This window comes from Neopelma chrysocephalum, unplaced genomic scaffold, assembly GCF_003984885.1.
Source record: "Neopelma chrysocephalum unplaced genomic scaffold, ASM398488v2 Primary Assembly neopelma1_74, whole genome shotgun sequence".
NCBI lineage: Eukaryota > Metazoa > Chordata > Aves > Passeriformes > Pipridae > Neopelma > Neopelma chrysocephalum.
The window spans coordinates 3953892-3979261 of record NW_020897735.1 but is presented as its reverse complement, the minus strand read 5'-3'; the positions used below and the strand labels follow the sequence as shown (position 1 = coordinate 3979261).

The 25370-nt window shown below is 49.8% G+C and overlaps 1 protein-coding gene across 1 annotated transcript in view; it reads left to right on the top strand.

The window, feature by feature from the left end:
- MEGF9 (multiple EGF like domains 9) overlaps positions 1-25370 on the top strand; it is a 49938-nt gene extending 24568 nt beyond the window's left edge. Inside the window, exons 4-7 of the mRNA XM_027687925.1 lie at positions 11797-11936; positions 15417-15560; positions 16446-16718; positions 20506-25370. Of these exons, the coding sequence (XP_027543726.1) occupies positions 11797-11936; positions 15417-15560; positions 16446-16718; positions 20506-20954 (1006 nt within the window). The 3' untranslated portion in view covers positions 20955-25370. The remainder of the gene's footprint in view (positions 1-11796; positions 11937-15416; positions 15561-16445; positions 16719-20505) is intronic.

The following is a 25370-nucleotide window of genomic DNA, read 5'->3' as shown; positions in this document are numbered from 1 at the left end:
GCACGCAATTATTTTTCCTGCAGCCAGTGATCTGTCGGCTGTCAGAGATTCGTGGCTGAGTTGAGGGTGTCTCTGTGTCCCTGCAAGAACGGACTGAGCAGCAGCCTGCCCCGTTGGGTCCCCAACTCTTGCTCACATGCAGCAGGCTGCAAGGTCTGTCCTTGGAGGAGATCCCAGCAAACCACCCTGCAGTGACTTCCAGCCTTCCCAGGCTCCTGCTGCCTTTCTGTCTTTTAGGGTTTGGTCTGGGCTCAGCGTGTGTTGAACACCTGCACTTCCCTGCCAAGGCTGGGGCTGAGTCAGAGTTGAAATGCTCTGCAGGGACATGCTGCCTGTAATTATTTTATACATTATCTTTTCCCAAACACCCAAGCCCTCTGTTGATGTCCTTCCTTTTTGTTTCAATGCTGCATTTTTCTGCTTGCATAAGCTCTGAGAATTCGGAACTTAAAAGTAACACTCCAGTTGACTGGAGTGACCTTCTTACTAAAAAAGGTGATTCTTGGGGGTGGAAAGTATGGAGTTTTTCACTTTTTTTTTTTTTTTTTTTAGTGGCTGTTTTGGGGTTGGGAAGATGTACCTGGAAGCATCAGGGCTTGCCACAGAATTGAAAGTGCGAGTTTGGTCAGATCTACTGCAAAGGAAAATTGGGCAGAAAGGCAAATGGGGCAAATCTTATCTTTGAGAGGTGGGAGAGGAGGGAAAGCGCTGCTGGAGCAACTGGGTTAACTGGGAGGGAATATTCTTGCCCCAGCTCTGAGTCACTGGGCAATGGGTGAAGCATGGAGTGTGTGATGTCTCTCCACATTTCTCTGTGTGGGGTGAGACAAGAAACGCCCTTGGGAACTTCAGGTGAGATGCTCTGAGTTGTGAAGGAGAATGAGGTGGAGTCGGAGCATGTAGTGAGCCATCACACCACACCCCAGCGTGTGTGCTCCCAGGAATGACAGGGACCTCCCCAGCTTCTCCTCAGCACCATTTCACAGCCTTGAGGGATGTGGGAGATGCTCATTCTCAGCCATTTAGAAGAGACAGCACAGGACAAAATGCAGAGGCAGATTTGGGGAGGGGGGATGTTGCTAACAGAGGTCGCTCTGTGTTTCTCTTCCCGGCTCAGTGGGGTTTGCTGCAGACGGAGATGACCTCTGGGTGTTTTTAAAAAGAGGAAAATTAGGTCAGTTGTCTGTGTTGTAGGGCTGGGGGCATCAGAATAGCTGCAAGATGGGCAGTCTTGTGCATAGTGCTGTGTATGGGAAAATGGAGTGGGACACAAAACCCGGTGGGGCAAATGCTCTCCTGGTTTCTGTTGTGTTAAAGTGGGACGCCAGGGGCTGGACACAGCTCCTGCCTGTGCACTGCTGGGATGGGTGCAGGGATGCATCAGGGATGTGGGTCCCAGAGTGGGATATGCCCTGATGGGTGGGAGAACCTCTTCTGCATTGCAGTGTGAATCCAGGAATGAGATTTTTGGCTCTGGTGCTGGAAACCCTGGGTGTCTGCTGTTGAGTCCCTGGAGGAGCGGCGTGTGTCCCTCCGGGCAATCCCTGCTCGGGATGAGGCACGCAGGCATTGCCCAACACCAGCAGCCAGCTACTGCTTTGTTGACATGAAAAATCCTGTAAGCTCCATTATTTATTTATTTAATTAATAAGGCACCAGCCCAACTCCAGGTTGCACAAGTGAATTCCTGCGTGCTGCCCTCAGAGAGAAGCGGCCGCCGTTCAGATCAGTCTCCGGGTGAAACAGCGGCGTGATTTTTGGACTCTGACCCTTTTTGAGGGAGGCTGATTGGAGAGGCAAAGTGCCCGAAGGCCAAGCCCTTGGGGCACACAAAACATGCCTCATAGGTTTCAATCAGCTTGCCCAGGCTTTTGTAAAACTGCCTTTTAAAGCACCACCATATGATGATTATTAGTATTATTTCTCGGCACGCTCTCGGGCCGGCCAGATGGCAACCCAAGTCTGCTGTTTGTTAACTAGACCTCAAATGCAGACTGTCAAATAAAAATAAAAAGAAATCCCTTTCCCCAGGCACAGAGTTGATTTTGGGAGTGCACATTGACCTGACATGCTGTCGCTATGAATGGCCTCCATGGCTGCTAATCAAAGGTCTGTTTTGGTGGTGGTTTAAATTTGATTATCTGGGAAGATCCACTGAGATCCCCCTCTGGGATGGCAGAGTATTTCTGTGCTCTGGTTTGGGTGGGTTTTTTTGTTAGATGAAAAGCTGTGTGTGGTTGAAGCTGGAGCTTGCTGTGGGGCTGGATGGAGTCCTGGGCTGCTCAGAGAGGGGGAGTGAGTTGTCCCTGTTGCGGTTAACGCCTAGAAACCTCAGATAAAACCACATTTCTCTGGGTTGGATGCTGTGCAGATGCTTGCTAAAGATAGCTGTGGCCTGGAAGTGTTCATAGTCCATAGAGGAAGGGTGGGGAATGAAGCTGAAGTTTCAAGGGCCATGGTCAAGGTCAGAGTAGTGGAGAATGAGGATGGTGACTCATGTTGGGTGCACGGGCTGAGCTGGAAGGGCTGTGCTCCTGCTGCAAAGCCCTGGGGATGGGGACAGGGAGGGGAGGGTGGCTGGTGGTGGGCCCAGCCCATGGTGATGTAGCTCCAACCGGGAGCAGCAGCTCCCACCAGCTGCAGGCACAGATCTCACACCATCTTCTGGGCACCTGGAGTTGAAAGCTGAGTTGTCTCTGTGTCCTCTGAGGAAGCAGGAACCTCCCTCCTGGTGGAAGAGGCAAAGGTGAAGGTGATGCTGCTGGAGAAGGTCGCTGTGTCTGGGCTGCCTAACCCAAATCTCCCAGCCTTGCACCCCTGGGCACTTATTTTTCCTTTTTACTTCATGTGAGCAGAGTCCTGTACCTGAACTCTCATCTCCTGCTCCCCAAGGCTGGGCAGGGGGCCAAGCCAGAGGCAGCAAAGGTGGGTTGGTGGTCTCCAGCCCCAGCAGCAGTGGGAGTGCTGGGGCTCATTGCAGTATTTCTGGCCCTCTGTGCCCTGCACAGCTTTGCCCCAAATGCCACTCGTGTCCCCAGCTGAGTCACGGCACAGTAGCTGCTCCCTCAGCAGCCCTGGGATGTGCAGGCTGAGGGGGAAGAGGTTTGGTTTGAGAAAGCCTTTTAGTTTCACAGCTGTCGTGCCCTGGTGTGAGGAGCCTTGCGGGCACAGCTCCTTCAACACACACCAAAATAACTCTCCCGTGTAAACCTGTCGTCTGGCTGATGGATTTAAAGGAGCAGGATGAGGCCAGCCTGGATGAGGCAGCATGTGGTACCCTCCTGGGGAGCAGGAGACGTCAAATGACTCTGCAGTTTTTGATTTCTTTATTTTTACCTCGCTGCCAGCCCTGCCCCATCCCCACACGGGGCTGCAAACACTGGCCAAGGGCAGCCCAGTGGTGTGGGGCCCTGGCAGCTCATCTGCTGGGTGCTGGTGTGGGGCTTTCCTGTGCTCCCAGGCAGGGAGGGAGAGGTGGGATGACCCTGATTTACCTCCTGCAAGTCATTCACCCGAGGCTTTCCTAGGATGGGCCTTTGTGGCTTTGCTTTTCCTGCAGTCGTGGAGGCAGCAAGTTTAGCCCATGAGCAGCTGTCCCTGTGTGGGTGCTCTTGCACCCCAGGATTTGGGATGTGCATGGGGGAGTAGAGCTGTGAAGTGGAGCTGGTGTTATGAGAAGCTGCTGCCTGGCAGAAGGGCTCAGCCTCAATTCCCCATTTCCCTGGGAGGTTTTGTGCTTTAGATTAACTTACCCTGGTTCTAGGAGAGACAACTTTTGGTGCACCATGACCTGTGCCAGTGAGCAAAAGGAGAGCTGTGGCTGCTGTGGGGTGTTTCAAGGATCACAGGATGTTCTGAGTTGGAAGAGACCCACAAGGATCATCCAGTCCAACCCCTGGCCCTGCACAGACACCCCAACAATCCCACCCTGTCTCTGAGAGCATTGTCCAAATGCTCCTTGAGCTCTGGCAGCCTTGGGGCCGTGACCACTGTCCTGGGGAGCCTGTTCAGTGCCCAACCACCCTCTGGGGGGAGAATATTTCCCTAATATCCAGCCTAAACCTCCCCTGGCACAGCTTCGTCTTGTGGTTTACTTAAACCTGGGTTAACAATCTAAACTGGATTAAAGTTTTTCCACTTCCTTAAAAAAGCTGCAGACTAAACACACATATTTGCTGCCATTGTCCCAAGTGAAAACAGAGGATGTTAAACTGGGATCTGTGGATTGATTTAAGTTGCTCTTTCTACCTGTGCCTCAGTTTCCCCACAATCAGAAGGGTGATGGGAAGCAGAGACTTGGAGGTGATGTGAGCTTTGGTTCCTGTGGGCTGAAACCCACTGCCCAAGGGTGCAGTGCTCTGCTCCTGTGCTGTCTGAGCAGCTTTTCCTTACTGCTGGCTGTGGAGACAGCTCTGTGCTCCTGGTTCCTGCACGGTTTGTGCTGCAGGCTTGGCATAAATCATATGAGAGACAGCTCCTGTCGCTCATTTCCATTGAGAAAAAAGAATAACATGCATATAAATGTCCAAGTGTTAATTCAGAGATGTTTTGCCCCCTCGAGGGGACATCATGTCCATATTGAACAGAAAGAAGCCAGAGTGTCCCTGAGAGCATGTGTACATGGCTGTCCCCTGGAGCAGGGAGGGCAGTGACCATCCCTGTGTGCTGCCTTTGTGGTGGGATTCTGTGTGGAGAGGCTGATCCTGTGACCCCTGCTCATGGGGGTTTGCAAGAGCCTTGCTGGTGAGGGTAAGGTCAGCAGCTCTGGACAATGTGCTTTGTTGAGGCCTTTGAGTAAGGGCTGGGGTTTCTGGGGGAGCTGGGCAGGGAGAGCCACACGCTGGGATTGTGGAGCTGGTGGGATGTGGAAAGGTGCAAAGAGATCAAGGGGGGAGAAGCAGCAAGGAACACTGGTCCTGATGGTGTTGGGAGGCAGCCAGGTGGGTCACAGTCTGGAGGCACCTTGAGCATCATGTGGGGCAGCATTTGGTGTTGTTTGGTTAGTCAGGAAATGCAGATCCATTGAAATTCAAGGTTTTTGTGGAGCTCCACCAGCCTGCACAGGAAGGGTGCTCAAGGCTGTGGTTTGAGATCAGAGAAGCCTCATGTTCCCAGGGCTGCTGCCCATCCCAACCCCAGGAGGTTATTTGGGGGAAGCAATGGAGTTCTCATTTTGCATAGATAAAAACCTTCATTTTCTGTCTTTGAAGTGTCATCACACTTCTGAAATGTCTCCTCTTTGCGTGGGATCTGTATTTCCATTCTGCTGTACTTCAGCAGTCCAGTAAAACCACATTGGGCACTGCTCCCCTTTGGAGAGATGACCTTGGCAGCTCAAGTCCTTAAGGATTTGTCTTTAAAAAAAACAAAAAAACAGACAAAAAGCCACCTCTTTTTTCCCTTTAAAAAGGCTACTCTCCCCTTTATAGATCAGCTGAGCACAACTGGTGGCTCATTATCTCCCAGTAATGCCTTGTCAGCATCATTCTGCAGAGAACAGATCTTGTTTTGTAGCGGAAATTATTACATGTGGACGTCAGAAAAGCAGAAGAATACCCTGTTAGAGCCTATTTTTCTGAATGCTTTAATTATCTAAATCTCTCTTCTGTTTCAGTCTCTTGCATCCTTTACATCCAATTAGCTCTCCTCCCCTCTCCCCCCACAAACAGGTAAATTTTGTACCTGCACCCCTTTTTATTCGGTTGCAGACAGGGATAGGAAATGAGTGAGTGACTGGACACAGCAGCAGGAAAAGGTGGATTGTTATCATCTCCCCTATGGTAATTGTGGCTTCTCAGAAATCCTGTTATTTTGTGGGTTTTCCAGCAGGCTTTGCCGCTCCTGTGTTGTTCTGTTGCAGACTTGCTGCTCTGGCAAACACTGACTGCCCTCAAAAAAAAAATATTGGCTCAACTATTTAAGCTCTTGTGGCTGAATTCTGGTTTGGGGTTGTTGCCCAGCCTGACTTCAGGCACTGCTTCAGCCCGTGTCTTCTGCTGCTGCCTGAGCAGAGATCTGGGGGATGGAGGGACCACTGGTGTGTCCAGTGGGGACCAGCCCTGTTTCCCTGCCATCCTCATTGATGTGTCCTTCTCTGCATTGAGGTTTCCTGTCCCATCCCTGCATTGCCATGATCTCCAGGGCTTATTCTGAGAAACCAGGACGCACCGTCTGGGGTTGAAATTTTGCAGTGAGTGAGGCTTTTGTTGCTCTTCCTTATGGAAACCATAACGGACCCCATCCAACCTCTCTCTCCAGGGCCATCACAATCTGCCCATCGCTTCCTCCCTCTCCTGCCCCCTTGGTCCTGGTGGGTGGTGCCGGGAGGGCCCCCGGAGGAGGCAGCACAGCCCCGGGGCTGGAGATTCCCGGCTTTCCCTGGCGGGGGAGCCAGCCGGGGCTGTGGAGGCGGCGGTGGCCAGACAAGGTGGCCCTTTGACATTCACAGAGTGGCCTTTCAGAGCTGTGAAGTGTCCCTGCTCTGCCGAGGGCTGCCACACAAACAGACGCCCGTCCCCCGGCACGGAGCGAGGAATGCGGCGCACAATGGGCCAGTGTTGGCCCCCATAAAGCCCCACTTCTTCTGCCCTCCACAAAGGGGCTCTGAGTGGGGGCTCAGCCCTGGCCCCACTGACCCTCCCACGGAGCTGCTTTGGCTGCCAGGGCTTTGGTTTGAGCCGAGGGAGCGGGGAGGAGAAACCCAACGTGGGGCTTTTTCCTTCTCTCCCCTTCCCCACGTGCTGATGTTCAAATCAAGTGACCTGAAGGAAGATCAGCTCGTGTTAGAGGAGTTTGTGGTTTCCTCAGGATGAGAGGACACGGCCTCAAGCTGCACCAGGGGAGGTTCAGGTTGGACATGAAGAAGAATTTTTTCATGGAAAGGGTTGTCAGGCCCAGGGAGGTGGTGGAGTCCCCATCCCTGGAGGTGTTCAGGGAATGACTGGAAGTGGCTCTCAGTGCTCTGGGCTGGGTGACAAGGTAGGGGTTGGTCACAGGTCGGACTCGATGATCTTGGAGTCTTTTCCAACCTAAATCATTCTTTGATTGAGTGTTAACAGTGTTGGTTTTCCACCAAAGTGTCTTGGAGCATTTAGCTTTCAAATGTTAACTTTTCCATGCAACCCAGGAAAATATAAGAGAGATTCATCCCCTGGCTGCTGTCAGACATCACAGAAAATCAGCACTAAAAGAGCCAAGCACGCTGGAGGAACACACCATTTTTAGAGACATCCCTTCTGAATCCTCCTAATCTTGTGCAGAATCCTTTTGTCTTATCCCATCAAAGTGTGACAAAGCCTTTTCATGGGGGTTGTTTTACAGATGCTCGTAGCTCAACGCGATTTTCCTCATTCATACGCTGTTGCTGCTATTAATTGTGTCTGTTCCAGGAACACCTCTGGGCCCTGCTGGGATGAATGATGGGCATAGCTGTCACTAAAGGTTTCCAAGGGAAAGGGGAGGGGATGGGATGCAGAAGAAGCTGGAGATGCCACCAGGCTGGGAAATGGCCCCTCACCATCTCTCCTGGGGCTGGTCCTGGTTGGTGCTGAGGTGTGGGGTGTGTAGGTGTTCTCTGTGCTTCAGGGAGAAGATGATAAATATATTTGGCAAAACTCTTCTTCAAAGCAGGGGGGAGTTTGCAGGGCTCATTCCCTGGTTTAGGACCCATGGAAGCTCCTTCCTTGTCTGACTCTGCCCCAGAATCTTAGCAGTCTGTTATGTTTTAAAAATAAAGGCACAAAAGCTTGGTGCTGTGCTGTTTCTGCTGGCTCTGACATTGTCAGGCAGTCCTTGGGCTGTGACTGGGATCTGGGCATCCAGGATTTTCTGGTGTCTGGGAAAATATTCAAAATTAATTTCTCCCTTCCCTCCTCCTTGGGAAAAAAAAAAAGGAAGAAAATAAATGATTGAAGCTTGCTAAGGGTTTTCTGTTACACCGTTAACTATGCACAGCTTGTCTCCCAACAGCCCCTAAGGCCATGGTCCTTCATCCTCCCATCCATCTTGTGCCTGTCGTGTCCTAGTTAAAGTCAGGATGTTTCTGTGGAGGAGGAGTGGAGACCCCTTGCAGATGTGACTGCACATTGTGGGCTGTCTCAGACCACAGATATTTTAATGCTTTGTTTCCCTTGTGATGAGGCCTTGAGCTCCTGCGGTCTGTGCTGAGCAGTGCAAGGTGAGGGCACTGCCCAAGCTCCCAGGTGGAGCCTGTCCCTTCAGTGTGTCCTTCCCTGGCCATCAGACCTGTAAAATCCCACATGGGAAATGTTTGGTTGCCACTGGTGGCACGAATCACTTGGCGAGTGATGGGATTTCCCACATCCTGTGGCTGTTTCCCTTTAGGGGAATGGAGGAGGCCTCTAGGGAGTGGAAGTGAAACCAGACAGCTTTTGCAGGCATATTTTGGGGTGTAGGCTGTTCCCTGGCCCAATATTTTGCTTTTTTTTGCAACCCTCTGCCCCATATCTGCGGGACACAGGCTGCATCCACGGGGTGGCTGCATCCTGGTCCAGCCCCAGGCTCTCTCCCTGCAGGGACGGCTGCTCCCAAGGCATAACATGGAGACTCAGGGATGAGAGGGATCAGATGCAACTCCCCCTTGCCTTGGGGGGGGTCCCAAACCTGGTGTGTAGCCCCCACTCCTGGAGGGTCAGGTCATTCCATGCTGGATCCCAGCCTTACACGTGGTCTGTCCCTGCCAAGCAACAATCACTGCCGGCTCCTTCTGCCAGTGTCTCGTGTGCTGGTGATGGTTTTAATCATGAGGAGACATGTATAAAGTTGATGGATGATGTGCTGGTGATTCACACTACCTACACGGTCTCTAAAGTAAGTGTATTCATAAAAATCTAATAGAAGCCAAAGCTGGCAGGTGACTTTGGTTACTGGAAGTCTGGTTTTGTCCCAACACATCCTTCTATCAATTCTTTTGCAAGTGCTAAAAATTGGCTGGCTTCAGTGGAGTTAATTGTCATCTGAAATGGAGTTGAGCAATTGATGTTGCTGCATCAAAATGTTTCCCTCTTCCCTTGCCCCTCCTTCCCCCCACTTCCCCCCAAAAAGAAATTCCTGGCTGATAATCAAAATCCAGTTCAGTTCTTGCTGTGCAAGTATTAAACTGTGGGTCTTTTCTTTCAGATTTCTGGATTTTTATGGGCACAATCGGTCTGTTAACAGGATTTTTTTTTTTTTTGTGTGGTTTCAATGCATTTATATCATTGACCTTTGCTTTAAAAAGTGTCTGACAGTCTTTGCTGGGCTAGAGCTATAAAAAGGAGTGTTGTAAGGGGGCTTTATTCTATGGAAGCAATGACCACAGGCAAAGCTTTATATTTGCTGAGTGATTTAATTCTTGCACATGCAGGACTTGGCTTTTTGCCATGTGTAACATGTTGAAAAAGGGTCTGCTTGAGAGGCATTCAAACCAAACTTTCCAAAACAGTCTTTTTTACTTCTTCAGAAAAAAATAAAACAGCTTTCTTTCCTGTTATTTTTAAGCTAACAAGTAAAACCAAGGGACTCTGCCCCAAAATGCTGCATTGAGCTCTAGCAGGGTCACTGGGGGAATAAACCTCCTTTAATGAAATGAAGTGGGAGTCTGGGTGGAAGGGGGCCAGCCAGGAGGAAGAGGAGGGTGTCATTAAGATAAAGGCCTCATCAGGGACAGGAGGGAGTAAAACTGAGCTCCCTGGACTGCAGGAGGAAGCCAGGGAGGGTGAAGATGATGCAGCTCTAATGCCTGGTCCTACAAAACCCTGCTCACGGGGTGCATCTCCAGAAGATTCATTTTCAGGCTAAATATCATATTTTCCTTCCCATATCAGTTACTTTTCCCTGCTTGGCTCTGCCTGTGCCCTGCCCTCTTACAGGAATATCTGTGCAGTAGCAGTCAGAAGCAAATAAAAACAAGCTGCTTTTTGTTTGCGCTTATTTTAAACATTGTGACAACGTTTGGATTAATGTCAGGTCTTGTGAAAAGCTCTTTAAAAGTCAAACATACTGAGCTGCTTACCAGCATCCCTTTGAATCCTGCATCTGCCTGCTGCCCTTCCAGATAATGGTCTGGAGAGCAAGGAGACATCATATTTCTTTTTCCTTCTTGTAATCAGGCCCTTAAATATGCCTGAGGTTTCAGATTCTGGAACTATTTAATTGTGTAGCCACTTGGGCTGAGGTCCCTGTTTTGGTGTTTCCTCTTCCTTTGGCAAGCAAACAAACAACAGAAATATTAAATTATGCTGATTTCTAACAGAAGCAACGTCTTCTCTGAAACATTGCAATCTACTGCATTTTAATTAAAAACAACACATCAACAGTGCATCAAGCCTCTATTAGTTTTAATCAGCAAATTCTTCTGGAGGCTTTTAGAGGTGAATTGTGCCTTGCTCACTATTCAGCTGGAGGAGAGGGGGAACAATGGATGAGCTTTGTGCAGGCACAGCGAGCCCTGAAATACTGAATTTAAAAGGTATTTCAAAGGTGTTTAAAAAGTGTTTGAATATGGTGGAGGTTATAAAGGGGAGAGCCAAAAGGAGGGAGATCCAGCAGCGTGTAGGGGTGTCTGTGGGTGGTACCTGCCTCATCTGCAGATAAATCCATCACCTAGAGGAGACCAAATCCTGTTTATTGGGGTTGCTGTCCTGGTTCCCTGTGCAGCAGGCAGGGCTGAGGTTCTCTGCAGGTCACCCCAGGGCTCTCAGACACATGCAGAGGCACTCAGTGCTCCCTGCCCCTCGGCTCAGGCGTTGGCTGTTCCCTGTGTGCAGGTGGGACGAGCCACTGCCGTGCCCAGGGCTTGATGGGAAAGAGCATTTCATCCATTCCTGTGATTCCTGGGAGAGCTGAGCTAAATGCTGCCAGGGTAGAAAGTCGCTTATGAAAGCGAAGGGTTTGAAGCCTCTGTGTGGAGAGAGTGGCTTGGAAAGCCAAAGGAATGAGGGTAACCTTTGCTTTTTATAGCTCCTGGTATTTGTTTGCTCGTGGCAGCCACCAGCAATGCCCTCTGTGTTCGCTGTGCAGGGCTCCACCCTCCTGCAGTCACACTGTGCCCAAGTAAACAGCTTCTGTCTGGGGTCAGCTGGAGTGGAAACCTTCTCTGGGGAAGGGAAAACCCTCTCTTGTACTTCCCTGGCCCTGCTGGGTGGCAGAAGTCAAGTGGAGAGAGGCTTTGCCCTCTGTCCATCCATGGAGGTGTTGTGTGGAAGGGATAAATGGGGTCATGGAGGGAGTGCAGGTGGCTGACACCTACCCTGGCTGGAACCCGAGCGAGACACCTGAGATCCTGTGCCAGCTCCCGGGGGAGCTGGTGGAGCAGGTGGTGAGCAGGGAATTGTCTGTTCACCCGAAAATCTGGGAGGTGCTGCTCGGCCCTGGTGTGGAGGGGAGGTCATTATCCACGTGGATGCTCTGCTGTTGTTCAGGCACAGTGACCACGGGTGTCCCAGAGTCCTGCAGGACCCGGGGCCGGTGCTCGGTGGAGCAGGGACTGGAGAGGGGCTGTCAGAGCATCTGCTGGGGCTGATGCAACGGGATGGCTTTGGGCCAGAACTTTCTAGAATGAGCCATGATTTCTGGTGCCCAGCTGGAAGTTGCTGTCAGGGCAACTGGCTTGGCAGAGACTCAGCCTTTCTTGAACTTCCCATCACTTTCTGGAATCGGTTGCTCGTGGGTTTCATGTGCTGCTTCCAGCAGAATGGAGGAAAAAGAGGGAAGGAAGTCCAAAACCCTGCCCGCAGGTTTATACCTTGGATGACTTCCAGTACAGCCAGGTTTCAGTGTTTGTTTTTCCCTCTGCAGCTCTGGGAAGTGCCAGTGCAAGGTGGGTGTCACGGCCCTGAAGTGTGACCAGTGCAGTGACGGATATTACAGATTTAATGAAACCACGTGTGAGCCCTGTCAGTGCAACAACCACTCCCAGACCTGCAACAGCTCAACAGGTGAGTGCAGGGGCTGCAGACTTCACTTGTCTCCTTCTCTCTGGTTTTTGCTGTTTGCTTTCACACACCTCTGCTCTTATCCCCTTCATCTACATCTTTATGCCTCGAGTACCCAAAATTTTTACCTTAAAACAGAAATGGAAATGCAGGGCGAGGATGGAGCTGGTCCTCTTTGAAGGAAGGCAATAAAGGCTGTGTGTTTTACCCCAGGCTGCAATGCAGAGCCTTAATTCAGCAGTCTGTATTGAAAATCAGGGCTCTATTGTTCTCTGCACTTACATAAACACAAAACATGGTCTTTTTAAGAGCTTTTGTTTAATTGCTGTTTACCTGGAAACATATACTGTACTGGCACTGATGTAAGGGGGCATTTTGCTACAGATAGCAGGATTAGAGCTGGAAAAAACCCTAATTAATTGCCCACTTTTTATAAATTGGTCTTGTTCATTTTCCTAGATAATTTCTTTGACTGTCTCTCACTCAGATGTTGATGAAGTGCAAATGTCAAGGCACCTGTGCTTGAACAGCTTATGGGAGGGCAGGGGGGAGCCTAATCACTTTCCCATCTCCACTGGAAGGACAGATCCCAGAGGAGAGATGTTATGTGATTGCCTGTGCAACCCTCACTTCAGCCACAGGACTCTCTTAAAAATCCAAATTCTCATCCAAACTTCCAGCTGAAATGGTGTGATATTTATCCAGGAGCTTAGAAAGGGGTAATAATTCAAAGTAATGTTGCAGGGCTTTTGTGTAGCTGGCAGAGAGGCAGAGCCCATCAAATGAGGTGTTTCTGGGCAGTTTCTGCCCCAGTGTTCCCTCCTGGGCTGTGTGTTTGCAGCAGAGGAACAGGCAGCTGCAGTGCTGGTGCCCCGATCCCGCTCGGCGTTAGCGGCGGGTGCCGGATCTGTGCTCCCTGAGGATGAATCACTGCATTTCCCCGAGGATGAATTACTGCATTCTCTCCTCTACTGAGCTCAATGTGCTTATGTCCTACCAGTATTGAAGGATATAAGACTGTCCCTAAAGCTGTGCACACATCAGCTGTGTTACTGATTTGGAGCTGGGTGTGTGGGTTTTGTGAAGGAGGAGGATAATCTGCTCTTCCTTTTTTTTTTTTCCCCTCAGTGTTCTCCCTGCTTTTGATTTATGAAACAAAACCCAAAGAAAACCCAGCACAGACCTTGTCCCTGGGATGGGGCTGTTCAGGCAGCCTTTCTGCTGCTACTGCCCATCGCTGCCCATGGCATTGCAAGGAAAACCCCTCATTTTGGTTAATGACCTTTTGTTGATTTGACAAAAATATTATTTTTTTTTTAAATTTTCCTCCATCTGGGGGCGGGGGAACCCAACAAAACCAGAACAGAGAACAGTCAATTAAAGATTAGATTTGATACTTAATAAATAAGGAGAACACTCAGCTTGCTTTAGAGACTGCACTCTGTGTGACCTCCTCAGCTTTGCATCAACTCTATGTAGTCTTTGTCAAATTTTCAAGGGTTTTTTTTCCCATTAATGCTGTACTTTGGGCTCCCTCTGCCGGCTCTGCAGCTGGTTCCTGCTTGGCATTGCTCTGTCCAGGAGGAATATTCAAAATTACTGGGCATAAATAAATAAACTGGGCAGCGAGAGCTCCCCAGGCGACAGCACTTCCTCCGACACGACCCTTGCACCCCGTGGTGTGTCTGTGCAATCAGGTGGGTTGGTTCTTCCCAGCTGGGGTACTGTGAGGTCTGATCCTTCCTGAGGGCATTATTGGGATGAGAAGTGCTATTAATTATTAAGGCTTTCCACAGCGATACCTGATGGCAGGCCTGTGCGTGCTCCTCAGGGCTGAGCAATGTGCTGACTCATGGAAACACAACCATTTTGCAGGGCTGCTGGGGATAAATGGGAGTGATTTCTGCCCATGGGAAAGGCACTGGTCCTGAAATGACCAGGACTGTGCAGACAACGCAGGTGTGATTCCAGATTTATGCCCCCATTGATGCCTGTGGAGGACAGTCCAAGGCACCTGTGCTGTGACCGGGAAAATGAACTTCCCATGAGTTGCCCTGTCCTAGGAATCCATCCTGCTGGAACAGCTGATCAGGGTTTGCTGCTGGAGAAACCGAGCCCAGCAAATAATTTTCCCCTCTAACCCTGACATCTCTCCCACAAAAACCACTGGCTCGTGTCTGACAGCTGCTGAGGGAAGAGCAAACAGTGGGTGGGAGCTGATGCCGAGCAAGTGTCCATAGTCATGGGGTGCTGTCAGCACCCTGCTGGGGGGTGAATCAGCTGCTTCCCGGGTTTGCTTCCTGCCCTCGGCACAAGGGTTGGCTGCAAGGACGCTCCAGGCTGGCTCAGGGATGCTCAGCTGCAGAGTCATCGCTGTGGAAAGAGAGGAGCAGGAGCCATACAGCATGTTGGGCTTGTGAGGGAGCCAAACTGTTCTGATATTAATAAGAAAATCTATTGTGGGCTTTTTAACAGCCAGCATTAACCTAAATCAGGATTTTTTCCTGTGGTTGGTGTTGATATGAGACTTTTCCATTCCCCAGCAGCGCTGCTGGCTCAGTTCAGTGAATCTGTGCTCTCACATGAGCTGAATACGCTGCTCTGTGCCACCCTGCTTTACAGAAGGGGGCTGTTGCCTTTGCAGAGCGTGGTACTGAGATTTAATCACACAAGCTTCCCTCAGCTCCCTGCCACCTCACTGAGGAGCTGGCTGAATTACAGCATGTTCCTGGTGATGGATGAGCTTTGGATAGAGGCTGTGCTTTCGTAACTAGGGAGATTTTTCTTCTCTGGTCACAGTGGTATCAAAATGCAATTTGGAGGCCATTAGGACACAGCCTCTGCTGAGACACGGCACGTCGACTTTCTGATTCAGGGGCTTCCCCAGGAAGGGGAGGTGGCTCATGTGAGCCCCCAGTTCTCCTCTGTTCCTCTGGGAAGGTCAGTGACTCGCTGCTGCCTTCTCCTGTGTTGGGGATGGAGAAGCTGGAGCCACGCTGGTGGGATGGAGCAGCCTGTCCCCAAAGCAGGATGGTGACACACCCCTCACCACCAGCTCTGGGGTGTAGGAAGAGGCTGCACACAAAAAAACCTGAAGACATAAACCTGAGGGACCCCTTGTGGGGGTGGGAGACTTGAAGCTTCAAAATTCCATCTCACTGGTACAAAGGCAAACTGAAATTTCTTTCCTTGAGGAGAGTTTAACATTGGTAGGCCCTGTTTACCTGCAGTGACCTTTCAGTGATGAGCTGTGGGGCCTCTCTTCTGGGGCCACCTGCTTTTTCACGTGATCAGTGTGTGTGTGGAGCGAGGGGATGAGCATCAGAAGGTCATAAGAGGCCAGGATTGTGTTTTGGCCAGAGGGCATCCCAACCCACCTGTGAGCTCCAATAATTGAGAGCGCTCCACGCGGATTCTTGCTCCAAATGTTCTGCTCCAGTTCCTGCTGCTGAACCATTGCCTGTGCTCCTCTCCCTTCCCCAGGCACCTGCCTGAACTGCCAGGAGAACACCCAGGGGGACCACTGTGAGCTCTGCAAGGAGGGTTTCTACCGCAGCGCCCATCCTGCCCACGCCTGCCTGCGCTGCCCCTGCTCCACCGTGGCATCCACCGGCACCTGCCGCTTACGTGAGCCTTTTCTTTTGCTCTAATTCCTCACAATGAACGTTACTCTCTTCTGTTAAATTGCCCCTCAGAGTGCATCAGCCCAGTGAGGTGTTTTACACCTGTGGATCTCCTGTCTGTGGGCACCTTGTGGAAGTAGCTCCCGCTGTGACGTGTCCCTGGTGCTTGTGCTGCCTCTTGTGAGAGCAGCTGTGCAGTGGAGGGAACGTAGAATCATAAAATCACATCAGCTGGTTTAGGTTGAAAGGGATCTTAAAAGTCTAGGTCTAAATCCTAGTGTGTTGCTGCAGCCTGCTCTGAAGAACCTGCAAAACTTTGCAGAGAGAAACTGCTGAGCCTGTGGCAGCCAGGAGAGGTGCCCAGCGGTGCCATGTAGCCATCTGTACCTCTGAGCCTGCTTCTGAACATCTCCATGGGACTCCAAGTAGAGATTCCTCAATGTAACCGAGAGAAGTCATGGCTGTAATAATCATGTGTATAACTTTTTTTGATACTTCCTTAATCAGTTTTGCAATCAAGGCACTTCTGGCTTCTTATAGGCCAAAAAGTTCTTGCAGATGACAAGCATTCCCGATATAGTTCCAGCTGTTCTCTGAAATTGCCTGTTTGAGACGGAAATATTCAGGAATAATGATCTCTTTCCTTAGCAACGTGCTGAGAGTGCTCTGTGAGGCTGGTGTGAGGCATCAGAAACTCCTAAAGCTGCTTTTTCCCCTAGGAACAGAGAAAAACTGCTGCAGTTCAAAAACTGTGTTTCCAGCTCAAAAACTGGAGTTTGGTTAATACTTGGACGCTGCTGACTTTTGTCAGAGCGCCTTGTGGGAAAAATCCCCGTGTCTCTCGCCAGGGGCTGCGGCACATCCCTGCTTTCCTTTCTGTGTCCCCCAGAGCCTGGTGAGACCGTGCCGAGGTGTGACCGGTGTCGAACGGGCTACATGGGCCTCAACTGCAACCAGTGTGACAAGGGCTACTACAACTCCGACAGCATCTGCGTGAGCTGCAGGTGCAACGGGAACGTGGACCCGGCGCGTTCCCCCAGCGTGTGCCGGCCCGACAGCGGAGAGTGCATCGGCTGCCTCTACCACACCGCTGGCTTCCACTGCGAGCGCTGCGAGGAGGGCTACACCAGGGACCCCGAGGGCAGCAACTGCACCAGGAAAGGTAAAACAGGCTCCTCAGGTCTGTCAAAGCTCGCTGAGCAGCTTGGAGAGGGAGTAGCGTTGGTTGTTTGCGTTGGTTTGGGTTTATCTGGCCTGTGGTGAAGGGAAGAAAGTTGGATGTTTGTAACGTGTTGGTGCCTACTGTCCTTGAAGTGCCCTTGAAGGCACTGTTAGTGAACAAGCTGGAAAAGAAAACCCTATTTGCAGTGAATTTAAATGGAGGTTTTCAGATTTCCATTGTTTGGTGTCGTAGTGCCCAGTGAACTGTCCTTACTGACTGTTCCATTCCATAGCACTGGCTGGTTCCCTAGGAAGGCTGTTCTTAATGTTATCACTCTTCACACCCTGCAAACAAGAGCTGCTTGGCCCAACTTTAGGTATTCTGTGGTTTTTTTCTTTCTAAATGGGGAAGCCAAAGCTCAGAAAGATGAGATCCAAACTTTCAGAGAGAGTCAACACCAGAATTTGCTGGTAGCAGTTCTGGGGGTCTCATCAGTCTCCAATCCACTATTTGTAGCATCTCAGATGCAAACTCTGGTGCTTAAAGGGGCTGCTGCACAGCAGGAGGGCTTGGACTAAAATGAAAGAAAATGATTCTGAAGTTGCTCCTTCAGTGTTTATCTGGAGGTTGGTCCTTACATTGGATCTTCAGCTCCATTCATGGCAATATTACTGGTGTGATGTATTAGATGAGGGAACCCAGAGTGCAAGGAAGTGTCTGGGCATAAATTGGGCCTTATCACCAACAGAGATTCAATTCAGATCTTCCATCAGGAGCTAATGTGGTTTTTTAGTATTGTGCTGCTCTCTGGACATGTAATCACAGAGTCCTTCCCTGCTCAGGGAGGTGATCAATACAGCAAAGTTGGAGGCTCATTAGCTGTAACAGTGCTGTCATGCAGCTGGAAACAGCACTTTTGCATCAGCTCATCCATTACTTCCCCCTGCACAGCTCTGGCTTTGTGCAAAGATCCACATGACCTTGCTCCATTAAAATCCATATATATGGCTTTGCTTGTGTACTTGTAGCTCTCACCATTCAGTTTTATTTTAATAGCATTGTTATAGGCAGTTCCTGATGTGGGGGAAGACTGTTGCCTTTCACAGGGACTGGGACATGCTCTTTGAGCTTTCCTCTTTCCCTGACACTTGTTTTTCCCCTTTCTTATTAAGCAGTTAAAAATGTGTGTGGTTTCTTTCCCGTTTCTTACACGCAAATAGCCTAAAAATTGACATGCTGAGGTACTGAGCATTAACTAGTTTTAGGTTAAGATTTTTCTAAACCACGAGTGCATCAGAGTGGCCTAGTTCTGAGGGGCTTCTGGAGTCAAATCATCACCCAAGTTCTGTTTCAGTGGTGGCAGCTGAAACGAGATAACAGGTTCTGCACAGCCTGGGCAAAGCCAAACCCAACCCTGGGTACCCACAGAGCCTTAAACCTGACCAAGATTCCGATGGTTTCAAGGCTGATGGAGAGAATATTCCAAGGACGTGCTGGGTGACTGAAGTCAGTGTTTCCAGCCCCAGAGGGGATGGTGTTCCTGCTGCCATGGTGAGGCAGAGCAAGGACTCAGTGGTGCAGTGTGGCTCTGTGCCACCCGGGAGCTGGCGCGTGGGCTCCCGCCAGAGCTCACTCCTCGCAGGAGGCAGCAGAAGCTTTGCCGAGCTGGCATCTCAATCAAGCAGCTGGATGTGATGCTCACGTCAAAGCTGCCAAAGCAGCCCATTGAGCGAACAGCTGCTGCTCTCAAGGAGCTGCTCTGGGACATCTGGAGAGCTGGCACGGCCCCGGGAGCGGAACAGGCAGCGCCGTGGCACGGCCCGGGAGCGACGCCGCGGCCGGAGCTCGGCACTGCCCGCCCTGTCACCGGGAGCTGCAGGAAATGTCTTCACCCAGGGCCTCCGTGCCAGCACTGAGCTGATGCTGACTCACAAATAAAGCCCAGAAAAGTGCTGTTTCCTTGCTGGTGAATCAGCCATTGTCTCTGTTCTGTTTTTTTCCCTAATTATAGCTGCTGGCGGGGCTTGCCAAGGATTGAGTGTTGATGAAGGAATTTGGGAAGGATGACTGAATTCCTCATGCCCTTTCCCCAAAGTCAAAGGTTTTCCAGGAACCTCTTGCTCATGTCATGTTGCTTCCTACTGCAGAATTCTGCCCATTATCCCATAGAGAAACACCTTCTGGCATTCAGCATCCTGAGTCCTTATCAGCCTAAGGCAGGACCTGCAGATAATAGAGGAGCTGCTGCAGGGAGGGGACTCTGAGCAGGAGGCTCCATGAGGTGTGTGATGCCCATTCCAGAGGCATTTCTTCATTGCATGAACTGGGAACATGACAGCCCAAAGTTAACTCGTGGGAGTTCCCCTGAGGACCCGTGGCAGGAGATGTGCTGAGTATTTCCAGCTCCTGTTGCCGTTGGAGATGCAACTTAGTGCAAAATTAGTCCTTCGGAAGTGACTCTCCTCCTCAGTCATAATTAGTAGATGTTCAGGAGAGCTGGATCTGTACAGCACCATCAGCTGTAATTGCTGCAGCTGTACGTGGGTTTAAAATGAAGTTGCTTTTCCGAGAGCAGGAAGAGAGTGGGAAAGAGGGTGAAGAGAGTCCTGTGGAGCAATAGGTGTAGAGAACATTCTGGCTGATTGAGGCTTCAGTTTCTGGAGGGTTCCTGCTGCCTGGACTTGAGAGTCTAAAATAGATCAGGTTGTTCATGTGAGGAAATGCTTTATTAGTTGCTTTTATGAGCTTAATACTCAGGATTTATGGTGCTCTGTGAGGCCTGTGGCTCAGCTGGTTTGATGCAGGCATAATGACTTTGCATCCCACTTATGAGATCTCCAGCGTTGACTTGTCACTGATTCCTAGATCTGAGAAGGGAGTTATCCCATGACTGCTGGAAGCAAGGCAGGTTCTTGGATATTTAGTGCCAAGAAGAAGGCAGAGCTCGTGGCACACTCTGGTAGTTCCCATGTTCTTTCTCATCCATGCTCATGTGGCAGCAGCTGAAACCAACACGGGATCCCAACTGGCCCCTGCTGTGTTTGAAAGCTCCATAAGAACATCCACAGTCTTTTTTTTGTTGTGATTTGGTCACCTTCTGCTTCTGGCTGTGCAGGCAGGGGGTTTCCATGAGGTTTGTGTACAACTTCCTCACTCAAAAGCAGAACTGAGGTTATTTTGCCCTTTTACCTAAAGCATTGCAAACACTGAAACCTGTTGCTAAAGGCTGTGACGGCGGAATACTTGTGGTTCATTTTCTCCGTTTTGATCTTCTTGTTTGTACAAGTAAGGCAGAAATAATATCATGAAAATAATCCTACATCTGGTGCACTGGTTGTGAGGGGTTTAAGCTCCTGGAGTCGCTGTGTCCTCCCAGCCTGACTGTGCAGCCACACAGACACCAAGTGACACGTTGGTTCAGAGTCCAAATGTGCTGAGCTTGGTAAAGCCTCGTTTTCGTGGGCTGAACAGGAGCTGGGCTGGGTGACTTGCTCTCATCACAAGCTCATGTATGGAACACTGAATCCTGACTGCTTCACTTATCCCTCCAGCACCAGATTTTTCATAGGGATGCTGCAGTCCGTGGGTACTTAGCACAGAGAATTAGTTTAATAAACCATGAAACCCAACCCTGGCGAACCATTTTGTAAACTATTTAAAAAAAATACCAGCTTTAACAGTGTAGACTGAATTGCCATAATAACTGATATAAATGTCAAATCTCTTCTGTTTGTGTTCGATTCCAGCTTAGGAGATTTTTATTGATCATTTCTTATTTGTTTCGTAGAAACCACTCTTGGCCCAGAAACGTTTACAACTTCTGCTCCAAACACCACCAAGGCAACATCATTTTCCACGGCAGTGCTGAACAGTACGTTGCCACCAACAACCCTACAGACGATATTTCCTGTCAGCTCCTCTGACAACAGCACCTCTGCCTTCGCAGACGTGTCGTGGACTCAGTTCAACATCATCATCTTGACGGTGATCATCATCGTGGTGGTCCTGCTGATGGGCTTTGTGGGCGCCGTCTACATGTACCGTGAGTATCAGAACCGAAAACTGAACGCTCCTTTTTGGACCATTGAGCTCAAGGAGGACAACATCAGCTTCAGCAGCTACCACGACAGCATTCCCAACGCCGACGTGTCGGGGCTGCTGGAGGACGATGGCAATGAAGTGGCACCGAACGGACAGCTCACGCTGACGACTCCCATGCATAATTACAAAGCTTAGGAGCGATCCAGCTATTCCAAAGTTGGCTTCAAAAAGCTACAGGGCTTGTGGAAGGGGTATCAGGATCCGTGCCAAGGCTCCAGGCAGAGGAATTTGCTCTTCAGATACTCTAATGCTGGGCGTGCTGTAGCTTGCAGGTGAACAGAAGGCAGTGTAGTACATCCGAATTCCAGGTAATGTGGTGAAATGCATTCAGTGTCCTGTTCTCCATAAAGATCCATAGAATTCACTGTTGTTAAACACTTGATTGTGCTGATCTGAAACATTTTGTTATGAAGAGGTGGTGGGGTGGAGAGAGCAGAAACCCCGTGAGGAATCAGAAGCTACTTTGTTTCCAGCCAGCCCAACACTTGTGTCTGCATCCTTTAGTTTGAGAAGTAGCTCATGAAGTAACAGTGGAATTTCAGGAAGCAAACCTTCTAGAAAGGCATCATTTTAGTTCCTGATAGAAATTTGTTTGAAAGGAGGACAAAAAAAAGGGAAATAATTGTTCACTGTGCTACCAAAAGGCAAGTAGAGGAGTGAGTTGCACACTTGAAAAAAAGTCACCATTATCTGTTTCCACTAAGCAGGGAAACAGGATAAAAATCATGAGAACATTTAAATTAGGGAAGAGACTAAGCTTTTCCCTTTCTGAGTATTTATACAGGGTGATGATGCTGTTAAAGCATAGCAATCCAGTTTTTTCTAGAAGGAGTTAATGAACTTGTATAGTTTCTGTGCAAGGGAAGACGACAAGACATCTCAGGGTTGCCGTGTAAAAATAAAAGCCAGGCTTAACACCCTACCCTGATAGAAATGGTGTGTTCTGTATATAAAATGTAATATATCTTCTTGGAATTGTATTTGTAATTATTTGTAAAAAAGACAACCAACCAACCAAAAAAACCCCCAACAACGTAAAACCATGAACCCCTTCCCAACCTCCCCTACTCCCCAGGTCATGTTTTATCCTCTAGATTTTAATTGTACAGCGGTTAGTGGCGTTGTTAAAAAAAAAAACAAAAACAAAACATGAGGATTGTTTAAAATACTGTAAATGAGATGGCAATATTGTTGGAGCTGGGCCTCTGGCAAACAACGACTGCTTAAAGCTTTTCTTCTAGTGTCATTGAATAACTTTCTTTTTTAGAGAAAATGTGAGTGCTCCCTACTTGCATCTGTCAAATTTTGCCATTCCTTTAAATATAGAGCGAATACCAGTGTTGCCATGACTAGGGCCGAGTAGGTGTCCAAAAATCGGATGTACCAATCTGTTGTTTGCTTTTCAATCTCCATCCAAAATGCAAATTCACTGTCACGAACACACTGAGAGCCTGGTCTCCATGGCTGAGGTTCTCTGAAGCAGCTGCTCACGGGGTGAAGGGATCCCATTGACACCTCTGATGGGGCAGATGTGCCAGCGGGCTGAGTGCAGCCTCCTGGCCTCTCGAGGGTCAAAAGCAAAGGTCTCCTGGATTTGGGTGGAGGCAGCTTTGAGATGAAGAGCTCACAGGGGCAGATCTGCACTTCAAGGCTCAACAGGTAAAAGTGCACCACGGGTGGTTTCAGGAATTTAACGCAGCACAAGGTAGGGGGGGTAGTCAGCTGTCAAACAAACCTACAGGGAACAGGTTTTAGAGAGTCTCTTGATTTCTGTGGGAGGCTGGTGGGCTGTTTGCAGAGGGAGAACACCAAACAGGCAGCACAGCACAGGGAGGTCACACCAGGGAGCTCCTCAGTTGGTCCCTGCAGCCTGTGAGCCTCAAGACGGGGGTCCCGCCCCTGGAAATCAAACCATTGCATTGAAACAGGGCATGGAACAAATATTGCACCTCACTCCTGCCGAGTCCCAGAGCTGCAGCTGTGTTGCTGTCCAGCAATTAATGCTGAGGATCAGTGAAGTACCTGCCAAAGGTCAGCAGGAGCTGGCGGATGCATCCTCAGAGCCAGGCAAAAGTGGATATTTCTCCAGGTGAAAAATGGTAGGGAGAATGTGGTGGTTATTTATTTGATTGCTGGTGCTGCGTGGAGGCTTTTCTTATCTTTGGAGGCTTGGGAGGGGGGGAAATAGGTGCTTTAAACACATGCACAAGGATGCCATTTCTGCCTCAAAATTTGAATTGAAGATGAGGCATGACAAGGCAGGAGGGAAATAGTTGAGGTTGACCAAGGGAAATGGTGAGGGCAGAGTGTGGAATTGCATATAGGCCCAATGGGAAAGCTGCAGTTGCCTGCTGTGAGCCTGGGTGAGGTGCCATAGTTTAGGTAATAAATCTGGCTGATGTCATTCATAATAGGGTTACTTTTAGTAATAAAACGGGGGAGGACTGGAGGAGAAAATCTGGATATTGCTTATCCTGGAGTTACTCACCGAACTCTTAAAGAGCAGAGTGGTGCTGAAATAGAAAATTTCCTAAAAATTGTAATTATGTAGCATTGGTAATCTAGTGATACACTTGCACTTGGTCACTTCATAGGGTGGGGCAAGGTAATTTAGGAAGTGTTAGTTTTGGGGACTGATACTAGAGAGCAAAGTGAAGGACGGACTGTTCACTTTAATGTTTCTAAAATACTTTAGTAGATCTTTTAATCTCTGCCACAAAACACCTCTTCCTCAAATTTTGGTGTGACTGGGCTGCTTTGTAATGGGAACAGTCTTGGATTTTTGTCTCACTGTAGAAATAAGGACCATCTGCACAAGCAGAGCGTGGGCTCAGGTGCTGAGCCCTCCTAGTCCCTGCCTGCCACAGCACAGGAGGTGTTGGCACCTGGGCTGCTTCTGACCTTCAGAGTGCTCCAAACACTCTGTGTTTGGACAGAGGAGGAGGTCAGGATGCCCTGCAGTCAGGATGCAAGGGGGGGCAGTGCAGCTGTTGTCTGTGGGTTGCACATCTGGATGAAGGGATGTAGATGGCCTGGCAGGTGTGATGGGAAGCTTGGTTGGGCAGGAGGAACCTGGCTGCCCAGGCTTGGATGGCAGAGGAAAGCACAGGATGTCCTTTAGCAGGGCACAGAGCAAGGATGTGGCACTGGCACGAGGCTTGTTAGATGGCAGAATGACTCAGCAGGGACCCACCAGCCACCTCCTGCCACCCAGGCCTTGGCACACGAGAACGACAGTTAGAGGAGGAGGTCGATGCCTCAGCAAGGAAAGAATAAACAGCTTTGTGTTTGGCTTTGGTGATGTGAGACCAGATCCTCCGTGCTCTCATCAATCATACCTGGCACCACAGAGGGGAGGAAGAGGCTGAGCTAACTCTGTCTCCAGTCAGCTCTGACTGGAGGGGGTGCAGAGCTCAGACACCTCTGCTGAAGGTCACCAGGACCATGATCTGTGTCATCGCTTGTCAGGAGGCTTCCCGGGTGCTCAGGTTATGCCACGTTGGGGTAGGGGCAGGTAAACCAGAAATGGACTCTCAGGGCTGCTTTGAGGCCCATCTCAGCAGCCAGCGAGGCAGGGGGAGGCATCTTGTAGGGCCGAGGTGACAGTACAGGTACACGTGGCATTCCTGAGGGGCCACCGGGCAGCACCTTCTGCCCGGATCCAGCGGTGAGGGTGTCCCAGAGAACGGGGTCGTGGCATGGGACAGTAACTGCAGAGCTCAGAGAAGGCACAACAGGGCAGGGGAGGCTGAGTGGGTGTGGGAAACCACCTCAAGGCACAATCCTTGGGGTCATGAGGACCGGGCTGGTCCGTATGGGGTGAGCCCAGTTCTGCAGTAAAGGCAAGAGGTCGGACTGGAGCGGGTAAAGGGCACAAAGGTGTGTCAGGCCTGGGGCAGCCTGGAGGGCTCATGGCTGGGAGAGCAGTTGGTGAGCACAGAGTGCAGCAAATGTGCAGAGAAGGGGTTGGGTTAATGAGAATAGATGATCTCGAGTCTCGTGAACCAACGTGGCTGGAAATAGCTGCGAGGAACGCTGGCCCTGGGGAGCTGTCAGGAGATGTCAGCCCCTGGAATGGTAATTCCCTTGGGCCAGGCTGAGCAAACTTAGCATTTAGGAAAGAGGAGTGGATGTATTCAGCATCCTTCAGGTATCCTGGGTCAGTTAACCACTGCTGTGCAGCATTGTTACCTTCAGTGTTACAGGCAATGTAAACGTGGCAGAAAGTTTGCACAGTCTCCTTTAAATAAAGGGTATAAAAATACTTTTCTCTTTAAAGTGAAGTTTTAGAATGAGCTCCCACAGGACTCTGCTCTTTGTGTGTCAGAGGAATGGATTAAAATAAGAAAAATGTGGGCCTTAAAAGTTATACTTGCTCCCAACTGAAACCCATCAGTCTCACTACACGTCCAAACACGGCGTCTCCCAAGCATATGCTGTGCTTACAAATGCATTTCTAAAAAGAAAAAAAAAGTGTATGATTTGAATATATGTCAGAATTTATACAGAAGAATGTTATTTAAAATGAATAAAAATAAATGTATATAATTT